Source organism: Epinephelus moara, chromosome 10 (genome assembly GCF_006386435.1).
Source record: "Epinephelus moara isolate mb chromosome 10, YSFRI_EMoa_1.0, whole genome shotgun sequence".
NCBI classification, from domain to species: domain Eukaryota; kingdom Metazoa; phylum Chordata; class Actinopteri; order Perciformes; family Serranidae; genus Epinephelus; species Epinephelus moara.
In genome coordinates this window covers 23,041,831-23,062,510 of record NC_065515.1, presented here as the reverse complement: position 1 = coordinate 23,062,510, position 20,680 = coordinate 23,041,831, and the positions used below count along the sequence as shown (strand labels likewise).

The 20,680-nt window shown below is 41.7% G+C and overlaps 1 protein-coding gene across 1 annotated transcript in view; it reads right to left on the bottom strand.

Moving 5' to 3' along the window:
• The window catches only part of agbl4 (AGBL carboxypeptidase 4), a 389,306-nt gene that overhangs the window by 223,024 nt on the left and 145,602 nt on the right, over window positions 1–20,680 (bottom strand). Inside the window, exon 4 of the mRNA XM_050054625.1 lies at window positions 8,711–8,805. Within this exon, the coding sequence (XP_049910582.1) occupies window positions 8,711–8,805 (95 nt within the window). The remainder of the gene's footprint in view (window positions 1–8,710; window positions 8,806–20,680) is intronic.

Genomic DNA, 20,680 nt, shown 5'->3' with positions numbered 1-20,680 from the left:
CTCCTTTAGCCTCAAGTCTAACAAGTACGACCACAGGGAGACGAGCAAAGAGGGAAATAGGTGAGACGCTCTAAATATCAACGTGAATTGGTTGCAATATAAGTCAACAACTACACTGGGAATTTATTCATTTCAATACATCTAGTTTTAATACTAAACAATCAACTCAGACATTGTATCATACCACTGAGACTCTTGTTGGAGCAAATAATTTTTGTTATTACATTCTGGAGACATTATATAGTTGTGACTTGTCAACATATCTGTGGGGAGTCTCATGTAGGAAGTCAGGAGATTCCTGTTTACATTTCCTGGGTGTATACTTAGACGTGTGTGGCAGTATGCACATGTCTGTGTGTGTGATTCGGGTCAGGGGATACTGTGGTGGTAGTAAAAGCCAGAATGGGGGCTGCAAGTGTTCTCAAATAGCAAACCAGGGGTTGCTTGATGTTTTTATGAAGCGAGTCTGTTTGGAAATGAATCGTTAGTCTCGGTTTTATTGCTCAAATTACCCGAGCCGGTCCTTGTCCTGTTTGCCCTTAATTAACAAGCGTTCAATTCCCCTATTAATTAGCACAAGCTATTAGCTATTTTACATCACTCTTCATTTGTCGACAATTAAAAGGTCTATTATTAAAAGGCATGCCACATGGTTAATTGGGCAAGTGGCTCAGCAGCGGGGAGAAGAGAGGGAAGAGGACAGCGCGGACTCGCTGAACGGAGGGAGGAGTCAGAGAGGTCTGCTGTAGTTCCCGCACAACCTTTACAGTCTGTCTGTCTTCAGTTTGCTGCCTGACACTCTGTTCTCAAGAGAGAGACCATCTCCCTCACTACTGTCATACACTCGCTGCATTCGGACCCAGGCGGCCCCGCTCAGCAGTACGGAGGTTAGAGGATGTGAGGTGTGTGTGTGTGTGTGGTACTGAATGAGAGGTTGCTTTATAAAGCTGACAAGTGCAATTTCCTTCATACTGCAGGAACTATGTGTGGGAAAAATGTCAGCGGTCGTGTGCATCCCTCCCTGCAGCATCTTTTCAGTCTCTTTGATTTCTGTTGTTTAAATGTTTCATCAAAGTCACTTTGTGATATGGAAACAGGAATGTTAACAGTGAACAATTAATCAGTTATCAAATAAAAGATATTTTTGAGCAGTTCCACATGTTAGTTTATCTGTTAATTTTGCTACACTTCAGTTTACTGCTCTGTGCACCATCCGGGTCTAGTGATAGCTAGCTAGCAGCACTGCTCATTCGGCGTTTACCCTATTCTGACCCACCAGCATTGCTGTGGTATCATTGTGCCCACCCTCCCGTCTCCCACCAAGTCCCCCCAATGAGTAAAGCATGATTCATACTTCTGCATTGAATCGACGTTGACGCAGAGCCTTTGCTGTAACCTACACCGTAGCCTGACGTGCACCTCCCCAGAAATGTAACTACACGCCGTGGCGACGCAGACCTCCTGTCTATTTCTGTTAGCTGAAACCATTTCCCTCAGTGGAAACGAAACTTTAATTTACTTTAATTTCACAGATAAGAAACAATAAATTGTGAAGACAATAAAGCCTCCACTAAAATAGCATTTTTAGTCTTGAGTGTGATTTATCCTGGCTTCATATGAGCAGAGGAAATCTCCGCTGGCTAATTTATACAATGTATAATGCCATAGGCTTGTGCTAAAAACGTTAGCATGTTATATTTGTTTGGAAAACGTGTTGAGTCTAGGACCGTTGTTTTGTCTGTGAACCTTGTGAGCTGTAATGGAGCCAGATTTTGTAACGTTATCTTTGTTAAATGTTGCTGTTGTCCCTGGTTTTATATGAGAAGAAGACGAAAAGTCTGCTAATTTATACAATGTGAATGACATAGGCTTGTGCTAAAAACATTAGCATGTTGTATTTGTGGGGAAAATGTGTCCAGCAAAAAAACAAGTGCTTTGTCTTTGAATTCTCTGAGTTATAGTTATAGTTAAAAGTGTCTCTATAAAGTCATGTTTAATGTATGTTTTGGGTGTGTTTTGAATGAACTCAACTTTTAAGTATTTCACAGAAACCCTGTCGCCAACTAGTGTTTTGGAGGTGTAACTGCAGAGTGACACAGACACACCACCACACAAGTATAAATGCTCATAATGGCATAAGCCACATGCGTAGGCTACGGTGTAGACTCTGCGTAGAGCTGACGCACAAATATAAACATTATCACTGCTAGCTCTATTAGCACTGTTAGCAGTGTAAGCACATCTAATGGTGCTAACATACATTAGTTAACAATGCCAAAGGGGTTTTGTGGCTCAAAATAAAGCTGTTTTTTTACCAGGGTGACTTGTAGGCAGACAGGAGGGTGGCTAACATGTTTCAGCAGCAATGCCATCCTGGTGGCGGTAGCGACGGTAATTGGGAATGAGCAAAGCTGCGAGCTAGTTCTCACCCAACCCAGTAGGTTCACAGTGTAGAGTGGCCAAGGCTAACTTTAGCTAACCAGTGGAGACTGGAGGGTGGGTAGTGGGCACTATTTCCCGATGTATATGTGACTGAAAAAGGTCCAATAACATATGGGATATCCAAACATTACTGGATAACACTGAATACGGGAAAAGAAGAAACACCATGATAACAGGGCACAATGAAGAAGTAGCAGAACCAAAACAAAGCAACATATAAAAACTGGGAATATAAGTAAAGAGGTGAGAAGTCAAACAAGACAGGAAGTGAGTTTTCAGGAGGAAACACCGTAAAGACAGACAAAGGTGAGCAAGGAGAGACACACACAGAACAGCCAAGGTATCCTTTCTCTTTCCCTCACCCTGCCTCACCTCTCCTCACCCCTCGCCCTCTGCCAGGGCTTAACAAGTGGCAGGGGATGCAGGCAGGCCAGAGCTGTGCTGATTGACAGAACAATTACTGCTAACACGCACCACGATGGAGAGGCAGACATCTCCAAATAGAATTTCACTATGGTGTTGCATCACGAGCTTACAGGAAGGATTTTGGTAGAAAAGCAAAATTGCCCTGACTGACTGACTGTCTGTCTGTCTGACTATCTGTCTGTCTGTCTGTCTGTCTGTCTGACTGAGAGCTGAGCACAACTGCTTGAAAAGCACTCCTCTGTTTTTGTTGCCTTCCATGAAAAAAGGAGGAAAAAGCATTTACCCTTGATCAAGGTTGGCTGGTTCTAACTTTAGAAGCAATGTTTGGCAACCCATTTCCTCCAACTCTGACTGTTCATCTGTTAGCTCAGTTAGAGGTGCAGCTATTTTTATCCACACACCTACTGACTGACGAAGAAGTGGAAAGTTAATTAAAAGAGACACCACACATCAGAACATTTCCAATATATTATACATCACGGATCTAATAGGCTAGAAATTATGTAAAGACGTGTGTTCTAGCTTGTGAGGTTAAAGTCACAATAATGTTAGAATTACATGTAAATTGTGTTTGTACCATCTCTTATTTAGATTGAAGGTAACACATATACACAGAAAGCAAAAATGTCAATGAGGATGTTGCTGGAAATTTAATTGTATTATGGTGTTTATGTAGCAGAGATAGGAAGGTTTGTTGTTAGGAAATGGTTAGTAGGGTCGTGACAGTGTGGATTTCTTCTTACTGCTGTGCTAAAGCAACGCACCTCTGCAGTTTGGCAGTTTAGTAACTACTGTTAATAAGGGCAGAACGTGCTGGGTGTTTTTGCAACTTCATCAACAACTTCAGTAATATCTGTATTCTTTTGTACAGCTTAGCTCGGCTTGCTCACCGGACAGGCTGTTCTCATGCACTGGTCTTATGTTTTCCTACGAAAAGTAACGCACCCAAATTCGTACATATCCCACGCAATCATGAGCCAGTAATTCATGTATAACTCATGCTATTTGGGAAGGCTGGGATCGTGTGACAAATGCGCTGTCAAGAGTAAAGGCACAGTCACATGAGCAAAATTCACACCGGTGAGTACTTGCCTCCCGTTCACTTCCATTCAATGTGAGCAGAGGGGCAAATAAAAGATTCACTTCTGGTAGCAAAGCAAATTCGCATCTTCACATGACATTGGAGTTCAACTTTTGTGAACTTTTAGTCGCAGCCTCAACCAATAGCCAAGCATTATGTGTGGAGGAGACAGTTGATTGTTGCCGTGTTTAACCAGCCAATATTGTACGATATTGGCCATGAACAATCCAAACTCCACACCGAAGATGCTGCCTGGCTGGCAGTTAGTCAGGAGACAAGCATGGAACACGCAAAAATGGTAAATGTACAAATAACATCATACTTCCACCATATTTATTAGCAAGCTATCTAACATTGGCAAGCTTTTGTGGGTGTTACACCTGACAACTCCCACATTTAGCACAAATATCACCTCGGCAGGTGATAGCCGCCCACTTGCAGTCACTCATATGTGTGCCCTAAAGAAGGAAGTGGTCGCCATAAAGAGGTAGGTTGTGGTGGTTGATGGGTCATAAAACACAGGACTTACACCAGGAGTCCGGTGTTTGGAACCGTGTGAGTCATTTTAAGGTATACTGTCACCATGTTTCTTTGGCTAAACCTGACCACATTAACTTTGCTTGCCTAAACCTAACACACGTAAATTTATGTTATGTACTTAATATTACATTGACTGCGTAACATCATTTGTGGGTTGCTAATTTGTAGGCTCTCACATGAACTGTTGTATAAGGATAGTGCTGTGAGTGTGTCATTGAGCAAGGCCACAGAGTAGTGACTGCAGACAGACACAGGCCACTGTATCAGGCCCGAGAAACTATTTTTTTCCATGAAAATGCAGTGATGACATTAATGGCCTCATCCACCATGGTAGCATCACGTGGCTGCCGTATTGTGGTGATGCGCTTTATCATCGCAACCCAATGATTAGTAGATAAATTGATTGGTTAAACGACAGAAAGTTCATGGGAAAATATTTTAGTAATTTCAGTCACCTCTCAAGCCAAAACATCAAATATTCTCTTGTTCCAGGTTGTAAGAATTTTGCCACTTTTCTCTCTTTAATGTAATAGCAAACTTAACATTTTGGGTTTTGGACCGCAGAAAGACATTTGAAGATGTGCCCTTTCTCACTATCTTTTAACATTTCGTAGACTGAACAAAAATGTGACTAATTCAGGTAATAATCTTCAGATTAATTGATGATGAAAATATTCATTAGTTGTCACCCTAATGTTTAGATTTGGAAATATCCTCTGCTGTCACACTGCGCCCTCTCCTCCTACTCCGCTCCACACGGGACTCTGTATGAAGCAGCATCTGTTGGCTGATGCAGTCAGTCTCATGCAGCCATCCTGGCCATTACCACCCCCCCTCCCTCCCCGCCCACACTCCACCCCCGGCATTCCGGCCTCCAACAGCTGCATTACACCACGCTCTCTGACTTTCTAATTAGCTTATCTCGGAAAATAAGGATACTGGGCAATTCTTTGCTCTAGCAGTCTAACAACTAGCAGGCCGCAGGGAGTGTGGTTGGCACCTAGTGTCACCAAGGGGGCCGTTGTCTTCGACAGACTAGTACATGAAATTATGGTTTACTCTCAGTCCTCTGTCTTAGAAACGCTCTCACTGCTTTTCTCGATTTCTTGGCTTTTTTTTTTTTTTTTTTCCACTTTGAGCTTTAAGTCAATTACTGATCACGACAGCCAATTTAATTTCAAAGATTCAATATTTTTGGAATTCACGGTGTGTAATGAATCTTGCAACTAATGTCTGCCAGATGAAAAGGGTTTGATTTTATTCAGCAGCTTCTCCACTACACAGATTTGGCTACATGAGGGTGTTAGGTTTTAAATCCGGAAAATAATATATTGTTATTTTCCAATTTCTTTAAAGACGTTCACAATACACACACACACACACACACACACACACACACACACACACAAACAATACAATATGAAGCTCCAGATACTGTACAGTGCATAACACAGGATATCATTAATTCTGCTGGTGTTTAATGAACTTTTCAGGAGTCTGTACGCTCCCAGAATAAAATCCATTGTTAATCTGTCACACATTTCAAAAGCAATGTTGTCCTTTTTAATTTGTTTACCCATCATTCATTGTTTATCAGACATGTAACCTGTAGCTGTGTTTAAATGCCAGATGATATGGTAAATCCATGCCTCTGTCTGATCTGATGTCTCCTGGCTGGAGGAGTCATGGAGCGAGGGATGGAAGGAAAAAGGGATGGAGGAAGGGATAGAGGATAGATCCTTCCACCTGTAGCAGTGAACGTCCTGCAGGACTGTAATCTGCTAGTTGTCTCTCACTGAGACGCCCAGCTTAGCAGAGGCCAGCCAAGCCCTGCAGCCTCCAGCACCAAACGATGCTGGGGCCCCAGGACACAAGGCACCTGCACAGGGAGATAAAGGCTTCAACTCCTGGGCTAATACTGACGATTCTTTTGATAAATACAGACGTGGGGTGGCGGGTGGTGGTGGGGGAGCAATCTTTTCCCGCTCACTCTCTCCCTCATTCTCTCCTCCCTGTCTACCCGTCTCAGTAATCTCTCTTTCTTGTACTTTGTGTTTTTCCTCCTCCACCCTCTCTGTCTGTTTGTCTGCACCTCTCCCTCTCTCCCCTTCTCTTTCTATCTCTCCCTCTCTCTGTACCTTCTTTATCCTGTCCTGTGTGAGTTTGGATCAGACAGGCGAAGCTCTCCACGCTCTGCCTTTTTATTTATTCCATATCTGTAACTGTCAAAAAGAAGATTGCTACTTTAGGAGCTGTCTGTGCTTTGTTGTGCTCACGGAAAGTCAAATAGAGGAGGTTGTGTTAAAAGCATCTTGACCACTTTGTGGGGACACAAACAATGTCAGCTGCGGTCTTGGGAGCCCCAGACAGTTGAAAATGGCTCTACAAGTGCATGACACATGATGCCTTTTAGATGGCACAGCGCTGAGAGGAGCGGTTAAAACAGTATTAGCCTGGGGAGGTAATTGGAGTCGGGCCTCGGCAATGTTACCTCCTGCTGTGTCTGTCACTTAAATACCTATTTATGAGGGCTTATTGAAACATAAACATGGCCAGGGTTGCATGATTAGCAGTATTAAGAAAAGCTTTGGGACCTTAATGACCCAACAAGGCTGCTGCGCAGATTAACACCTCAGACATTCAAGATTATGTCAAATGAGGAGTCATGAGCATTCAGAAAGTGGGACAATAATTACCTGGCATAAAATGTCATCTGAATTACCAGCATGAAACTGTTATCACATGTAAAGAAACAGGGATATAGCTTTGCTTTATGGTGTTGTACGCGGGAACTTAAGCGACAGTGCACCGACATTCACCTGAGAAATAACAATCTTAAAGCGAGCACTTGCCAGCTTCACTGTCAATATATGGCTGGCAGGATGAGACAATAGTAGTGGCTGGCACTGTGAAAAAGCCATATCTCCACAAGCACAGCAGAGAAACTCTGAGTGCAAAGTTGCAACGACACCACATGGAGTCAAAACAGAGAGAGCGAGGCAGCCGAGCTGAGCTGCATCATGTTGTACTGTGCTGTATCGTCGACAGCAGTTCATCTTTCCTGTCTACGGTGTCGTGCCCATTGTCTATTCCCATTAGCCTGTGACCGGCGTGCTACGGTATGGTCGGTGCGGGTGCTAGGCTAGCAGACGCAGACGGCTCAGGGTGGCAGATGCCTGGCTTTTCTGCGGATGCCCTCCATCAACTGATGACAGATGTCAGGGCTCCTCTTGGACGGCAACACTTCATCACGCTACCCTGTTCTCCCTCCTCGCCCCACTGGATTCACCAGCCTGCTTGGCAGACGCTGCGACCAACCCCACTGCACCAGCCCCATTCCCTCCTGCCACACCTATTCATTCACACACACACTCACACACACACACACACATCTCTGCATCCATCAGTCAAGCGTTATTACATCAGACAGCCGTCATACTGGCAACCAATGGATCACATGCTAATGCGCCCAGACGCATCCACTCTGGAAATCTAAAGTATCAGTCTTTAGGGTGTGTGTGTGTGTGTGTGTGTGTGTGTGCGTGCGTGTTAGGAAATATGAATGTTGGGAAGAGAAGTTTTCAAAGTTGCAGAAAGAATTTAAATACTCTGCTTTATTTTACAGATGAAAATATATTGAAACACTTCCCTTTAAAGGGGAAAGTCACCCATTTTCAAAATTCATACATGTTATTCTTATGGTCTAAGACAGTCCAAAAATGTCAGTAAAGATTAACAACTCTCTCCTAAATCCAAGAGCTAGAGTGCTAAAACTCAAACTTGTGATGACATAGGGTGTAAAGTCTGAAGCCGCTCTACAGACAATGAATGGTGAAAGATGTTCTAGGTGACACTGAGAGCAACCAGGGGACTGTTCTGGGTATATGGGTACATTTTCTGTTTCAGGACTGAGAACACTACAATACAATACAATAAAGCTGGTGTGGGTATAAAAAGAAAACAATCATATTGTGGATTCACAAAAACAGGCTCCCATTCACTGTCTATGGAGCTGCTCCAGACTTTACACCCTATGCCATCACACGTTTGAGACTTACTTCCCTGGTTTCTGGCTTTGACAGAGAGTAGCTCATGTTCACAATTATGAATTACACTATCCTTGGTCTTGGAAATAACATATTGGAATTCTTAATTCAGGTGGTGTTCCCCTTTAAATGAATGCTTGTAGAGCGAGTGCTGGTGCTGTTATTGCACACTTACCATTTTGGCCTGCTGGTAGACTTGACTACAGGAGACATGCCATCTCTGTACAGACTCTTGGTCTTGGAGAAGTTGACTACGTTGAAAATGACTCTCTGAAAGACAATGAAAAACATTGAAGCCATATTAAAACCACCAAAAATTAAAACAAGTGGAGTTATTGATCACCAGTAGTACTGTAGAACAATGCTTTTACATGACTGCATTTTGTCTGCATGTTTGTTTGTAGTGGGCAAAGAAATACACCTATAAAACCAGTGGAGAAAGAAGGATGTGAGCTAGCAAACATGTACGTTAACAACGCAAGTTTTAAAATTTAATAAAAGAAATCTTCTTTGCTTATGATTAATGAGGAAGAAAAGGCACTAAATAAGTTTGTCTCAACGATACACTAAATGCCTTCAGTGAGTAACACTGAATGTAACCTCTGTAAACAGATATCTGCATATGAATGCAATATGTTTAGGCAATGTGACATGATTTTGGTGTTGAAAAGTGTTTTGGTTATGTTTGTAGTACTGACCAATCTCATTTGAATGGCAGCTAAACAGTCCATATGTAGGGGCAGAACGCATCAGCTGAAATGCAATCTTGGAACCCACTGGGTATCATCTGACCACAATATAGCTTCATATTAGAGGTGCACCAATCCAGCTTTTTCAGTTTCGATACCGATCCCGCTGTGGCTTTGAGTATCAGCCGATACCCAATACCGATCCGATACCATGGTTGACCTAAAAAGCTATATCCCTTTACATGTAGAACAGAAAAGACTGGAGGCATCAGGCATTGATGACTACACAGTTCTAGTAGTGTGAAATACTAATAGTAGTATAGTGTGAAATACCTCCACACAGCAGATTCTCTACTTCGCTCCATGACATATGACGTAGCTCGAGTCGCAATAGATTTAAAGGGAAAGGATCACCTCAGGTATAGGTTGCATTTTCCAATACCCAATCTATCTATTTTGATAATATCAGGGCCAATATTTGATCCAGATATCGAATCAGTGCATTCCTACTTCATATTAACTTTTTTTAATTTATTTATTTATGTGCATTCATATGCAAATATGTTCATAAGAGATTAGCCCAAATGACTGTCACACAGAAGAGGAAGTCTTTGCCCCGATATCCACTTGCAACACCAGATCCTCTGAAATAATGGCCATTGCTTCCAGAGGCTTATGGTCATTGTACCAATAGTAGATGGGTTCCGAGATGGATGATAATTTACAAGAGCACCTTTAATATTTGGTCATTTCCACTACATGGCTCGACTCAACTCCCTTGGAACTGTTCTTTTCTGTTTTCCACTGGCAAAAGTTGTGGAGAGTACCTGGTACCTGGTATCTCTTTTGGTACCACTTTGGTCAAGGTTCCAAGCGCACTGAGTCGATACTAAAAAACACAGACCCCTGATTGGTCAGAGAGAGCCGTCACCAGAATGACAGTGGACGTTCTGCACAAACCTGCCATTTTTAAATAGCCAAGATACAATCAATAGCGACCACAATTTTTTTATTAAATCAATGGATGGAGCAGTGCATACTGTATTACGTTGAAGAAAATATCATGGCAGTTTCACACGGCGATACTTTGCCGGTCAGCTAAGAGTCCCCACAACACTACAGATAGTGCTGGGTACTATCTGCAGTGGAAAACAAAACTGAGAAAAGCACCTTGTACCAAAAGTGATTCAAGTTGAGTCGAGTTGTGGAAATATGGTATTATAATCCCAGTCCAATAAAATGTGAATTTTTGAAGCATTACAAACACATAATCTAAGACTGAATCTGACAAAGTGGCATAACATAGAAAGTCTTATATACATTATTAAAAAGCCATTAATTGACTCATTCTTTACAATAATTTCTTTTTCATGTGACACATGAGTGGCTATAAAATATAAACCTCTAAACTGCGTAAGGAGCTCGAAGAGAGGTAAAAGTTGCCACTACCACCATAGATAACACCACCAACACACAAAATCACCACACATTAACATTACAGTGAGGAGATAAGGCAGCTTTAATGTCCCGCAGATGATCCCATGTTGCAGTAACAAAGTTCCCGATAAAAGGCAGCAGCTCCGAGGAGTGCCAGCCTCTAATCTGGGAGGACATTACGGTTCTCCCCAGAGGGATGCTGCCTGGCCCAAAACATTAAGCTTTGCCTGGAGCGCAGAGGACAGCCATGGTGTCTGGCTTTCCACCTCCCCTGGACCAAGGACTTTCTTTCTTAGCTAAAATGTTGTGGAACAGCCTTTCCTTCCTCCCACCTCCAGCATGCATGATTAGGATCAGGAGGAGTGGGAAAATGTGGAGAGAAAAATGAAGAAATATACTTTTTTAAAAAGTCAAATGAATGGCAATGGTAATACTGCAGTGAGGTAAATGAATCCTATTGATGGGGCATATCAAATTACCAACTAAGTCCAGGTGGTGGAAGTTAACTGGGTGCTACTGAAATCCTATTACAGACTCCCCACCCTCCTCTCCCTCCTTTTCTTTCTCCTTTCCCTCCCCCTCATCCATTTCTCCCTTTTTCTCCTGCCTAGCATCAGAGGAATGGGGATTGCGGATTGTGGCAAGCTGATTCAGACTTAGGTAAAATGACATCTAACTGATGTTGAGACTGGCAGCAGGCTCCTGTAGCAGGGAGATAAGACCATTGCTGCTGGCATTTCAATTACACTTTACTGCCCTGCACATCTGTTGCGAGAGCTACTTTTCAGCCTTTTCCCCTCAGGCAAATACAGCCTTACTCTGACTCCACTGGCTTTCTTTGACTGCACAGCCTCCTTCCTCATTCTTTATCCACAACAAATTCAGATTGTCTTCCTCCTTAGCTTCACTCTACCCACTGTTTGTAATCTATTTGTTCGGCCTGTTTAACTCAGAGGGAGCTGAGGCTGGACAGATGACAGAGACACGGGCCCGGCGAAGAAAAAAAAAGGAGCTGAATCGCAGACAGACTGATGCACAATACAAGGGTGGGAGACAGTAAAGCAGAGGAAAAGGTGCTGAAGCTGGTAGAGACAGCAGGGACAGACACAAAGAGACAGAAGATAATTACATAACAGTGGGTGGGAGACAGAAAGTTACTGAGAGGTAAAGAAAATAAACTGGGCTCCACTGGCTCAGTGGACAGATGTGGAGGACACAGACAGCTGGGCTGGTAGGTGGGGAGGCAGGCACATGGCATGTAGAAGCCTCAGACTCCCTCTGTGGTTCTCTGATTTCATTGAAGCTAAACAGATTAAAAGAGAAATCTTTTCGTCCTGAAACTCAACAGCGGATCACAAAGTCAGTCTTTAACCTACAAGACAAGAGGAACTTTGAGAAGCTTAAAAGCAAGGTAGGAAAACCCTGGGCAATTCTCTAACAAGCACAGACCAAGGAAGACTGTGTACCTCTTTCAAGATACAAGACTGTTGTATTCCTTTAGAGTAGTATCTGCTGTATAGTGTAGAAACACGTGCATCAGATGTCTCTGTTTCCCGCCGAAGCTTCTTCTACACCTATTTGAATGGTCATGTTAAAAAAATCAGTGTTTCAGAGTCCATGTTCTATGCATATGCCATTTTTGTCAGGTGGAAGGCCATTTTTCTTTGTGCTTGTCGCTCTTCTGTATTTTCAAGGCTCCAAACAAACCCTACTGTACAATGGTGGCTGAAGGGACGTGACCATAGTTGTGTTTACACAGTATCAAGAGGACTAGTGCAATTTTGGTATTCGTTTTTGCATGAAATTGGGCTTGCATTTCCATCTGCTAAGGCCACCTCTTATCACAAATGCAAGCACAAAGATCCATTTTTGTGGCTTTGGTTGACAGAAGCTTCAAAATTACTAAATCCCATTCATGTATGTTAAGTTTTGCCTCTTTGATTTTGTTCACTTTTTTGAATCAAGTCCAGATTAAATGCACTCTGAAAACACAACGCTAAATGTGATTACATCATAGTCTGTTCTTAGTTAAAATAATTCATTAAATTATACCAAAATGTCATCAATGGCTGTTTGGGGAATGTATAAGCTCCTTCCCTCTGGAGATTAAACACCTGTAGTCATCACTGAGCAACAGGACTGATATGAGCATCTGCAGTCTCAATTACATTTAAAGAACATAATACATGCAGATGATCTGTTGTGCATACATGTTAGCTGACAGACATGTGCACGCACACAGAAAGTGATGCAATTTTTGCTTATATAGAGCTTTGATTCCCCGCCCGAACTAAACTGACCCTTCGCTAAGCCCCGCCCTTCTGTGATGGTCCGAAAAGAAGTGGGAGTAAGCATAGAGCCCACACTGTAACTAACTGCACTCCCTAAAGACATATCATATTTTTGGAAAAATGAAACAGTGATTCCAGAGAGAAGCAGACAGAGGGGTCTACAGTCTGTGTTTGAAGGATATATCCAGGATGTCAAACTGACTCAGCAGCAACAACAGGTTAAAAAGACAAAGACAGTTAGAAGCTAAAGCCGAACTATAGGCTACAGATCACAGTGTAAAAGTGAACCACCACATCACTGCTGATCGCCACAGAAGACAATGAATATAAAGGGAAACTTTGCTGATTCACCCCTGTGCCAGACCTCCGCCGCCAGATGGGCAGGGATCTCTGGTCCAAGTCAAACAACGTTCATCTGTGCACACTGTGATGACACACAGCTGGTTGAATATCAGCAAAGTTTCCCTGCTTCCCTTCACTGGTTCCTGTACAGCAGGGTCCGTATTTTTTTGACTGTTATAATCATTAAAAAGCAAAAGCAGCATGTGTATACATTCAGTAGGCTATATCTTTAGTAGCTAGCTAGCTAACCCTACACTTCTCAGGGTTTGATTTTGGTTTTGGAACAGGGAAGAAACGTATATCTTTTCCCAACCTCTCCAGGTAACGAGTATCATTAATACACTGTGTCCGGGGGCGGGACCTAGCACAGGGTCAGTTGGGCAGGGTTTGGACCAGGCGGGGCTGTAATGCCCTGGGCTTCAATTGGGTTGGGTTCACTCCAATTTTTTCTTTTTTTTTCTTTTAATGTAGACCACCAATCCATCACAACTTCCACTCCTAATTAATGAGGAGAAATGTTTTTCAATCTCTATTTTGTATATGTGGCATATGAGTTTTTGGGCCACACTGAACATTCTGTAGAAAAAGGCAAATGTCAGAGATTGTGACGTACAGTAAGGGTTTGTTACCTCACTGAAAAGACTTCAGTTGACTTAAGTTTGTAATACAATAAATAGTTATAGTCGAAATTGAGGTTTTTAATCATGCTCGAGTCCTAAATTGGTGCTGTGGTTCAGGATTGGGTCAGACTTGGACAAAGTCATGTAGGGTTGTGCTTGAATTTATTGGGCCCGATCATAGCTCTGATATAAGAATCAATAGAGAAGAACAATGCTGTTGCTGTTCTGCATATGTATCCAAATTAGCACTGCTTTCACAAACATTGTGAACTACTGAAAACAGCCAAATTTGTCGTGTTTGCAAGCATACTTAACCAATAAACTCACTGATTTTCTTTCTTTCTTTAACTGTCTCACACACACACACACACACTTACAGAATTTCATAGAATGAGATTCAAACAAACTGCTGTGGGGCCTATTCTCCAGATCGTTAAAACTTACGCACAACTAGGACCAATTTAGAACATGTGTGCATATTCGTGTGTGTGCATGTGTCTGCACATGTGTGCTGCCCTGGAAGATTTAATTAGGCTGGGAGCAGTTAGAAGAGATTAACATCCATGCTGTCTGAGCTGTCATGTCGACGGAGCGTGTCAAAGCCCTCCGCCGTCCCCATCACTGCTGAATTACAGACTGGAACAGGTGTCTCTGCGGTGTCACAACACACACACACACACACACACACACATGGATGACAATAAGCGTCCTTAAATACTGCATCTAAACTATTACATTTCTAAAAAAATGAGTTGAAAACAGTTGAACCTCCTTAGGCTGACAGAATCTTACAACATGCAAAACTCAAATGAACCTTAATGGTGCAATAAGTAAGATTTTCACTCTCTCACAGCGGCAAATAACTATAATGTATCTGCAGGGACTTAATGAGGTACTTCATCAAAACCAATGACTCAAAAAATACTTCCTTGCAAAACCCCAAAAAACTCAAATCCACTAATAAAACTTAAAAGTCGCTGTCCTCCTTTTGGAACATGATACAATCACAGGATCACACGTGCGCTTTGAGTGTGAGCTGTTCATGTTTTAGGTGACAATCTAAATGACTCATTTCCGACCCCAACCTCTTTGCTAACCTTTAAACAGTCCAGCCAGCCAGCCACAGGGTTTGGCACTAAAATAGCCTTGCTGGTGCCGCTTCAGGATAGGATTGCATTTAGGACCAAACACTGTCTTTTGATCTCCATCGATCCAGCCTGTGGCCAGATAGCATTGCTTCCTGGAAGAAGCCTGGATAAATTATTAAAGAAACCATTCTAAATGTGTAGTCGAGGGCTTCTACAGAGGGAATGAGCACTTTGTCCTTTTGATAGTGATGGTTGATCAGGCTTTATTATGAATTATCTGAAAAATAATAATGTCTGTAGAATGTGAAAGCTCTTACTGGGAAGATTAAGTTCTGAAAACCACATTAATTAAATACTTGTAGGTTTGTTAACTGGAGTTACTGACAAACTATATTTAGGTGGAACTGAAGAGTCCGGCTTTATTATAGAATTAAAGGTACAATGTGTGAGATATGGCCAGAGCTAAAATTTAAAACATTAAGAAATGAACTAACATTATCGACAGAATGTGAGAAAGTAATATTTTTGACGTAATATATTGTGTCGCAGAGATATCCATTGAAATGAGCATGCTAACCAGCTAGCCCTGTCTTGTAATGCAACCTTTTACTGCGCAGGTGATGGTGAGTCACTGTAGCGTCCAGTCTGCCTTCAGTCCAACATGAGGAGATGAAGAAGCAGAGCTATAGTTCCTTGGTATTTGGGCCTTACAGCTAAGTGACTTCATCATTGCAGACAATTTCTTAGTCTGAGCTGTCAGTCTTTTTCTTGTCTTAACATTCCAACAACGTTTTTTAGTCCTGGCTCATGCAAATACTGAGATTTATTGGCAACTTTGGCAAACACCAATCGATGAGCTCTCTCCAGTACCAAACAAAAAGCAACAAATGGGGTAGACAATAAACATAGAGGGAACGCCTGGGATGCGAAAGAACGTGAACGTCTTGGTTCCCTTGTGCTGTTGAACAGGAGGAGAAACTGGTGGAGTTGTGGAGTCCATGTCCTATTTGGTGTGTATCTGATTCACCAAGAGACACTCATTTTAGTAAGAAATCCTAATTTTTGAAATGGAGCTAACCAACAGAGGCCGGTGGCGAGTTGAGGCAACAAATTCCAAAATATTAAGCTTTTACGCAAATACAGGCTATCTTTATGAATTATATTGATGCTGACCTGACAAAGATACTATTAACCTTTAACACCTTTTAACTTGTGAAGAGTTAAGTGTTTTTGTGGACGCCTAAGAAATTGTTACTTTGTCATATTTCTTCATAAAGGGACTTTGGTGTAATATTTTTCACCAGAAGCAGGATGGGAAAAAATCTCAAAAGAAATCTCTTGTATTCTTGCAAATAGTTACCCCATACTGTCTCCAGTCTTTGTAAAATCTTTAAGTGTGTGACCAAAAACTCACATTGTTTTTCGATGTGAGAGGATGTCAGCCTTTAGTCCTTTGAAAATGTTCTTCAAAGTCTTTTCAAAGTCTTCTAGTGCATGGCACGTATTAGTAGCAGAATAAACACAATGTATTGCAGCAAAGACAGAAGTGATGCAAATGAAGCAAAACACTCAATACATTAGAGATAGCTCTTGGCGAGTAAAGAAATGAGGTTTGACACTGTGCTCGCAACATTTCGCTTAGACTGGTAAGTGACATCTAACGTTGGCTACTTGGCGAACTTTAGTGCAACTAAGGACAGCAGAAACCGTACTGACGTCGATGTAGGCACAGACGTTTTCCAGTCACCTCTCCAAATTTGGGCTATATGTGGGCTCTTATGTTTATTGTGTAAGTGTTGATGGTGCTTTTTGGAGAGTATTCATGTGGCCAAGAATCACTCACTGGGATGAGGAAATCAACTCACCAGTCATTAAACTCTCCCCCTACTGACTTTTGCTAGCTAGCCAGGTTGAGGTTTTCAAACATCAGTAAACACTGAGGAAACAACAGAGAAGACGGACATCAGCTGAACTAGCATCCTGCCAGCCACTGTACAGGCATCTGAAAGTAAACTGGATGTTTTCCGTGCTGCATCAGCTTCCAGCGGTATATCCTTTGATCCACTGAAAGTTGGCTAAATCCTGGACAGCATCATTCAACCAGGACGCTCTTTTTCTATATGCCAAGCTTACAGAGAAGAGGACTCCGGCAGGAGACGGAGAAGAGGCCTGTGCTTTACGGTGAGTAAGGACTGGTGTGACGGTGACCGTGAGGTGCTGTCCTGTTCCTGCAGTGGATCGCTGCTATTCGCTGATCAAAGGCGGCTGCAGAGCGATGATGTTTGGGAAGTGTGAATAGTTGAATCATTCCACGCCCAAAAAACCATGGATTACCAGATCCATCCAGAAACATTGACAATTATAAATCAGCATCCATCAATGTAAGAAGAGGCAAAAAAGGACTAAATTGCAGTGCACAGGGTAAAGGAGTTAATGGTATCAAATTTCACTGGACGTGTGTCTTGTATAAATCCCTGTGACAGTTTGGTCGAATTTTGTGTATTCTAAATTTAGACTGTATGGACTCTGTAGTAGACTGGTGAAATGCTGCCCTCTACTTCTTGGGAGCATGTGATCAGGTATTAAACATTGCACCTTAAAAAATAATTATGCAATGTGTTTCTTTGACAAAAAACAGAATCCATTGGCCTGTCTTATTTGAGCCTACTAAAATGATTAACAGGCGCATGACTTTTGAATTTTCAACAACTGTTAAAATACTGTAATATGAGTATGTGTCATTTAGGTATTGCCACTGTTTATAAACCAAAACTAAAATTACTTGTTTTACAATTACATTAATGAACTATATTACAAAAATATTAAGATGTAAATGCAGATCATATTATGCCTGTGTATATGTGGTTGCTGTAGGAGGCCTAGCTTAGAGAGATTGTTCTTTCATAGTTCTGGCAAGAATCCATTGTACTGATGGCTTTATGTGCAAGCAAAAGAAACTAAAACTGCTCCAGGGACTCTTTCTTGTCTGACCCTGGGTTCAGACCGCAGCAACAATGAGATTTTTTAAAAAACACTTAATCACAGAAAATTATTATTCCCACAACACTGCACTTGAAATGTTGCCCGGGTGAGTCTAAAACAGTAATGTAGCTGAAACAAATCAGCCCCATCAGGTATCAGGTGAGGTTTCCTGCACTCATCACCAAACTGTGGTTCTCTGAATCACCCCGGCCACACTGTGATTTCCTCACAGCATAACACAAGCAAGCAGAGCAGATCTGTGAGCCCTGTCCATAGCCATCAGAGACAGGCAGGCTGATAGCTGCTGGCACCTCTGCCTGTTCCTCTCTTGTTGTCTTTGATCAGTCTGATCACTGACGCACAGCGTGCCAACTACCCACAGTACCGGGGACTACCTGACACTGCCAGCAGCACAATACACATACACACCATACACACCCAGAGTCCAACACATGTGCAGAAATACACAGAAATGCTTTACAGTACACATAATTACTGTTATGGTAGTAAAACACACAATTAGTAGAGTCAGGATGGTTGAATAAAGCTGGATTTGACGCACATTACGTTGATTTATGATGCCTTTGACTCAGGTTTTACAACTGAATTTTAATGTGCACATCATCAGAACAACTGTTGCACTTTAAAATAAAATGGTCATAATAATAATGACACTGTCCAACAATACAGAGTCTCATATAGTATGCAAAAGGCATTTTGCTACATTATATCTATACTGTTGGTAAAACTGTGGGAAGCAGATTTGTAATCTACAGCATGTGGGTTAATGTGAAATTATATAGAAATCATAGTTATGAAATGATGACTAATTGTGTGATATTGCTCCTCACCTGAGCAATGATGTATAAGTAATGAGACATGTTTGCAAACACATGTGGAACTAATGTAGTAATCTGTAGGTTTGATATTTAACACCTAAATTTGCCCCTGCAACTGTATCAGCTCCATAATCAAGTATTATACCAGTTATTTTTATCAATTAATTATGAATTGTAAAAGAACGTTTCTAAGTTTTTCAGAGGGATTTATAACGAAGGAGAAAAGAAATATAAGCACTAAATGGCATAAAATCATATCAAAAATATAATTTAAGCCTTTTTAATTGTAGCCACATATTTTAACATTTCAGTAAAAAAATGTGCTAGTATATTGGTGTATGTCACAGCTGTTCAACTGTACTGGCAAAACATTATGCAAGTTACATGAACAGCATGACACTGTGCTGCACTGCTGGGTATCACTTCCTGGCAGGTGCCATTTAAAACTGAAATGTCCCCGGCATATATGGAGCCTCATAGGCAGCTGTCACTTAGTTTAAACCTTTGTGGTATCTAAGCTAGCGGGCTAGCCAAACAGTGGTAACACAACTCGTTGGAAAACTATCGTATATTACAACTTGGGATGGTGAAATCACTAACAATAGACCCAATGGGCAGTCAGACTAACAGAGAGGTTGCAAACAAACAACTTATCTGGATGATAAAACGGAGGCAAACCATAAGTTACAACCAAACTGTAAACATCGATCTTAGCAACTATTTCGGTGAGCACAGTGTTATATTAACCTGTAAAACCAATGGCAGCAGGTATGAAAATAAAACCCAAAGTTACAATAATTTGCAGTTCTCCTTTAAAGAAGCAGGGTGCAAGATTTGGGGGGATTTAGTGGCATCTAGTGGTGAGAACAGCAGATTACGAACAGATGAAACTTCTCCTGGTTAGAATCCCTTCAGTGTTTATCGTTCAGGAGGTTTTTACCACGAGCCAGATTATCCGCAGAGGTCTCTCCCTCTCCAAAACAAACGGACCAAGTGATTAAAACTGGTGAAAACACTGAATAAAGCAGGTTCAGGTTACAAACAAGTGTTTTTCCTATGTTAGCCCTGCACCTGTTGATGTGTGCTCACCTTATTTCTGATCCAGACATTCAAGAGGTTTTTACCATGACCCAGATTATCCGTAAAGGTCTCCTTCTCTCTAAAACCAACAGGCCCAGTGAGTCAAACCGGTAAAAAACAAGGACGACAGAAGCTTCGTGTTACATATCAGTGATTCTCTGATGCTGTTCACCATGTCAGAGAAGAGCTGCTAGCCTAGCACCTGCTAATGTGTTCTACCTTTCTTATCTGATAACCTAAGATCAAGATGTTCAGGGTTTTTTTTACCAGGAGCCAAATTATCAGCAGAGGTCTCTTCCTTACCAAAACAAATGGACCCAGTGATTTAAACTGATCAAAACGGCGAAAAAAGCAGTTTCATATTTTTCTAACACTCTCGTCATGGAGGGGCTTCTGACTACAGTGGCAGACGCAAAAATTTGAATGGCTCTATCTAGAGTAGGTGTCTGGTTTGTCCGTCCTGGGCTACTGTAGAAACATGATAGTGCAACATGGCGATATCCATGGACGAGGATCTATCTAGATATAAATGGCTCATTCTAAGACCATGCAGACACAACAATTCTTATTTTCAGGCTATTATACACAAAAGTAAACATACTTATTATGTACATATATATATTTCATTTCTGCCGATATCTCCTAAATCCTGCACACTGAACCTTTCAGGCTAGCATGGCCCACCAACTGTTGCAACAACACAGGTGCACTTTCAAAAGTCTTGCAAATATAATACGTTATAATCAAAAAAGCCAGATAATTTACATAAAATGCTTC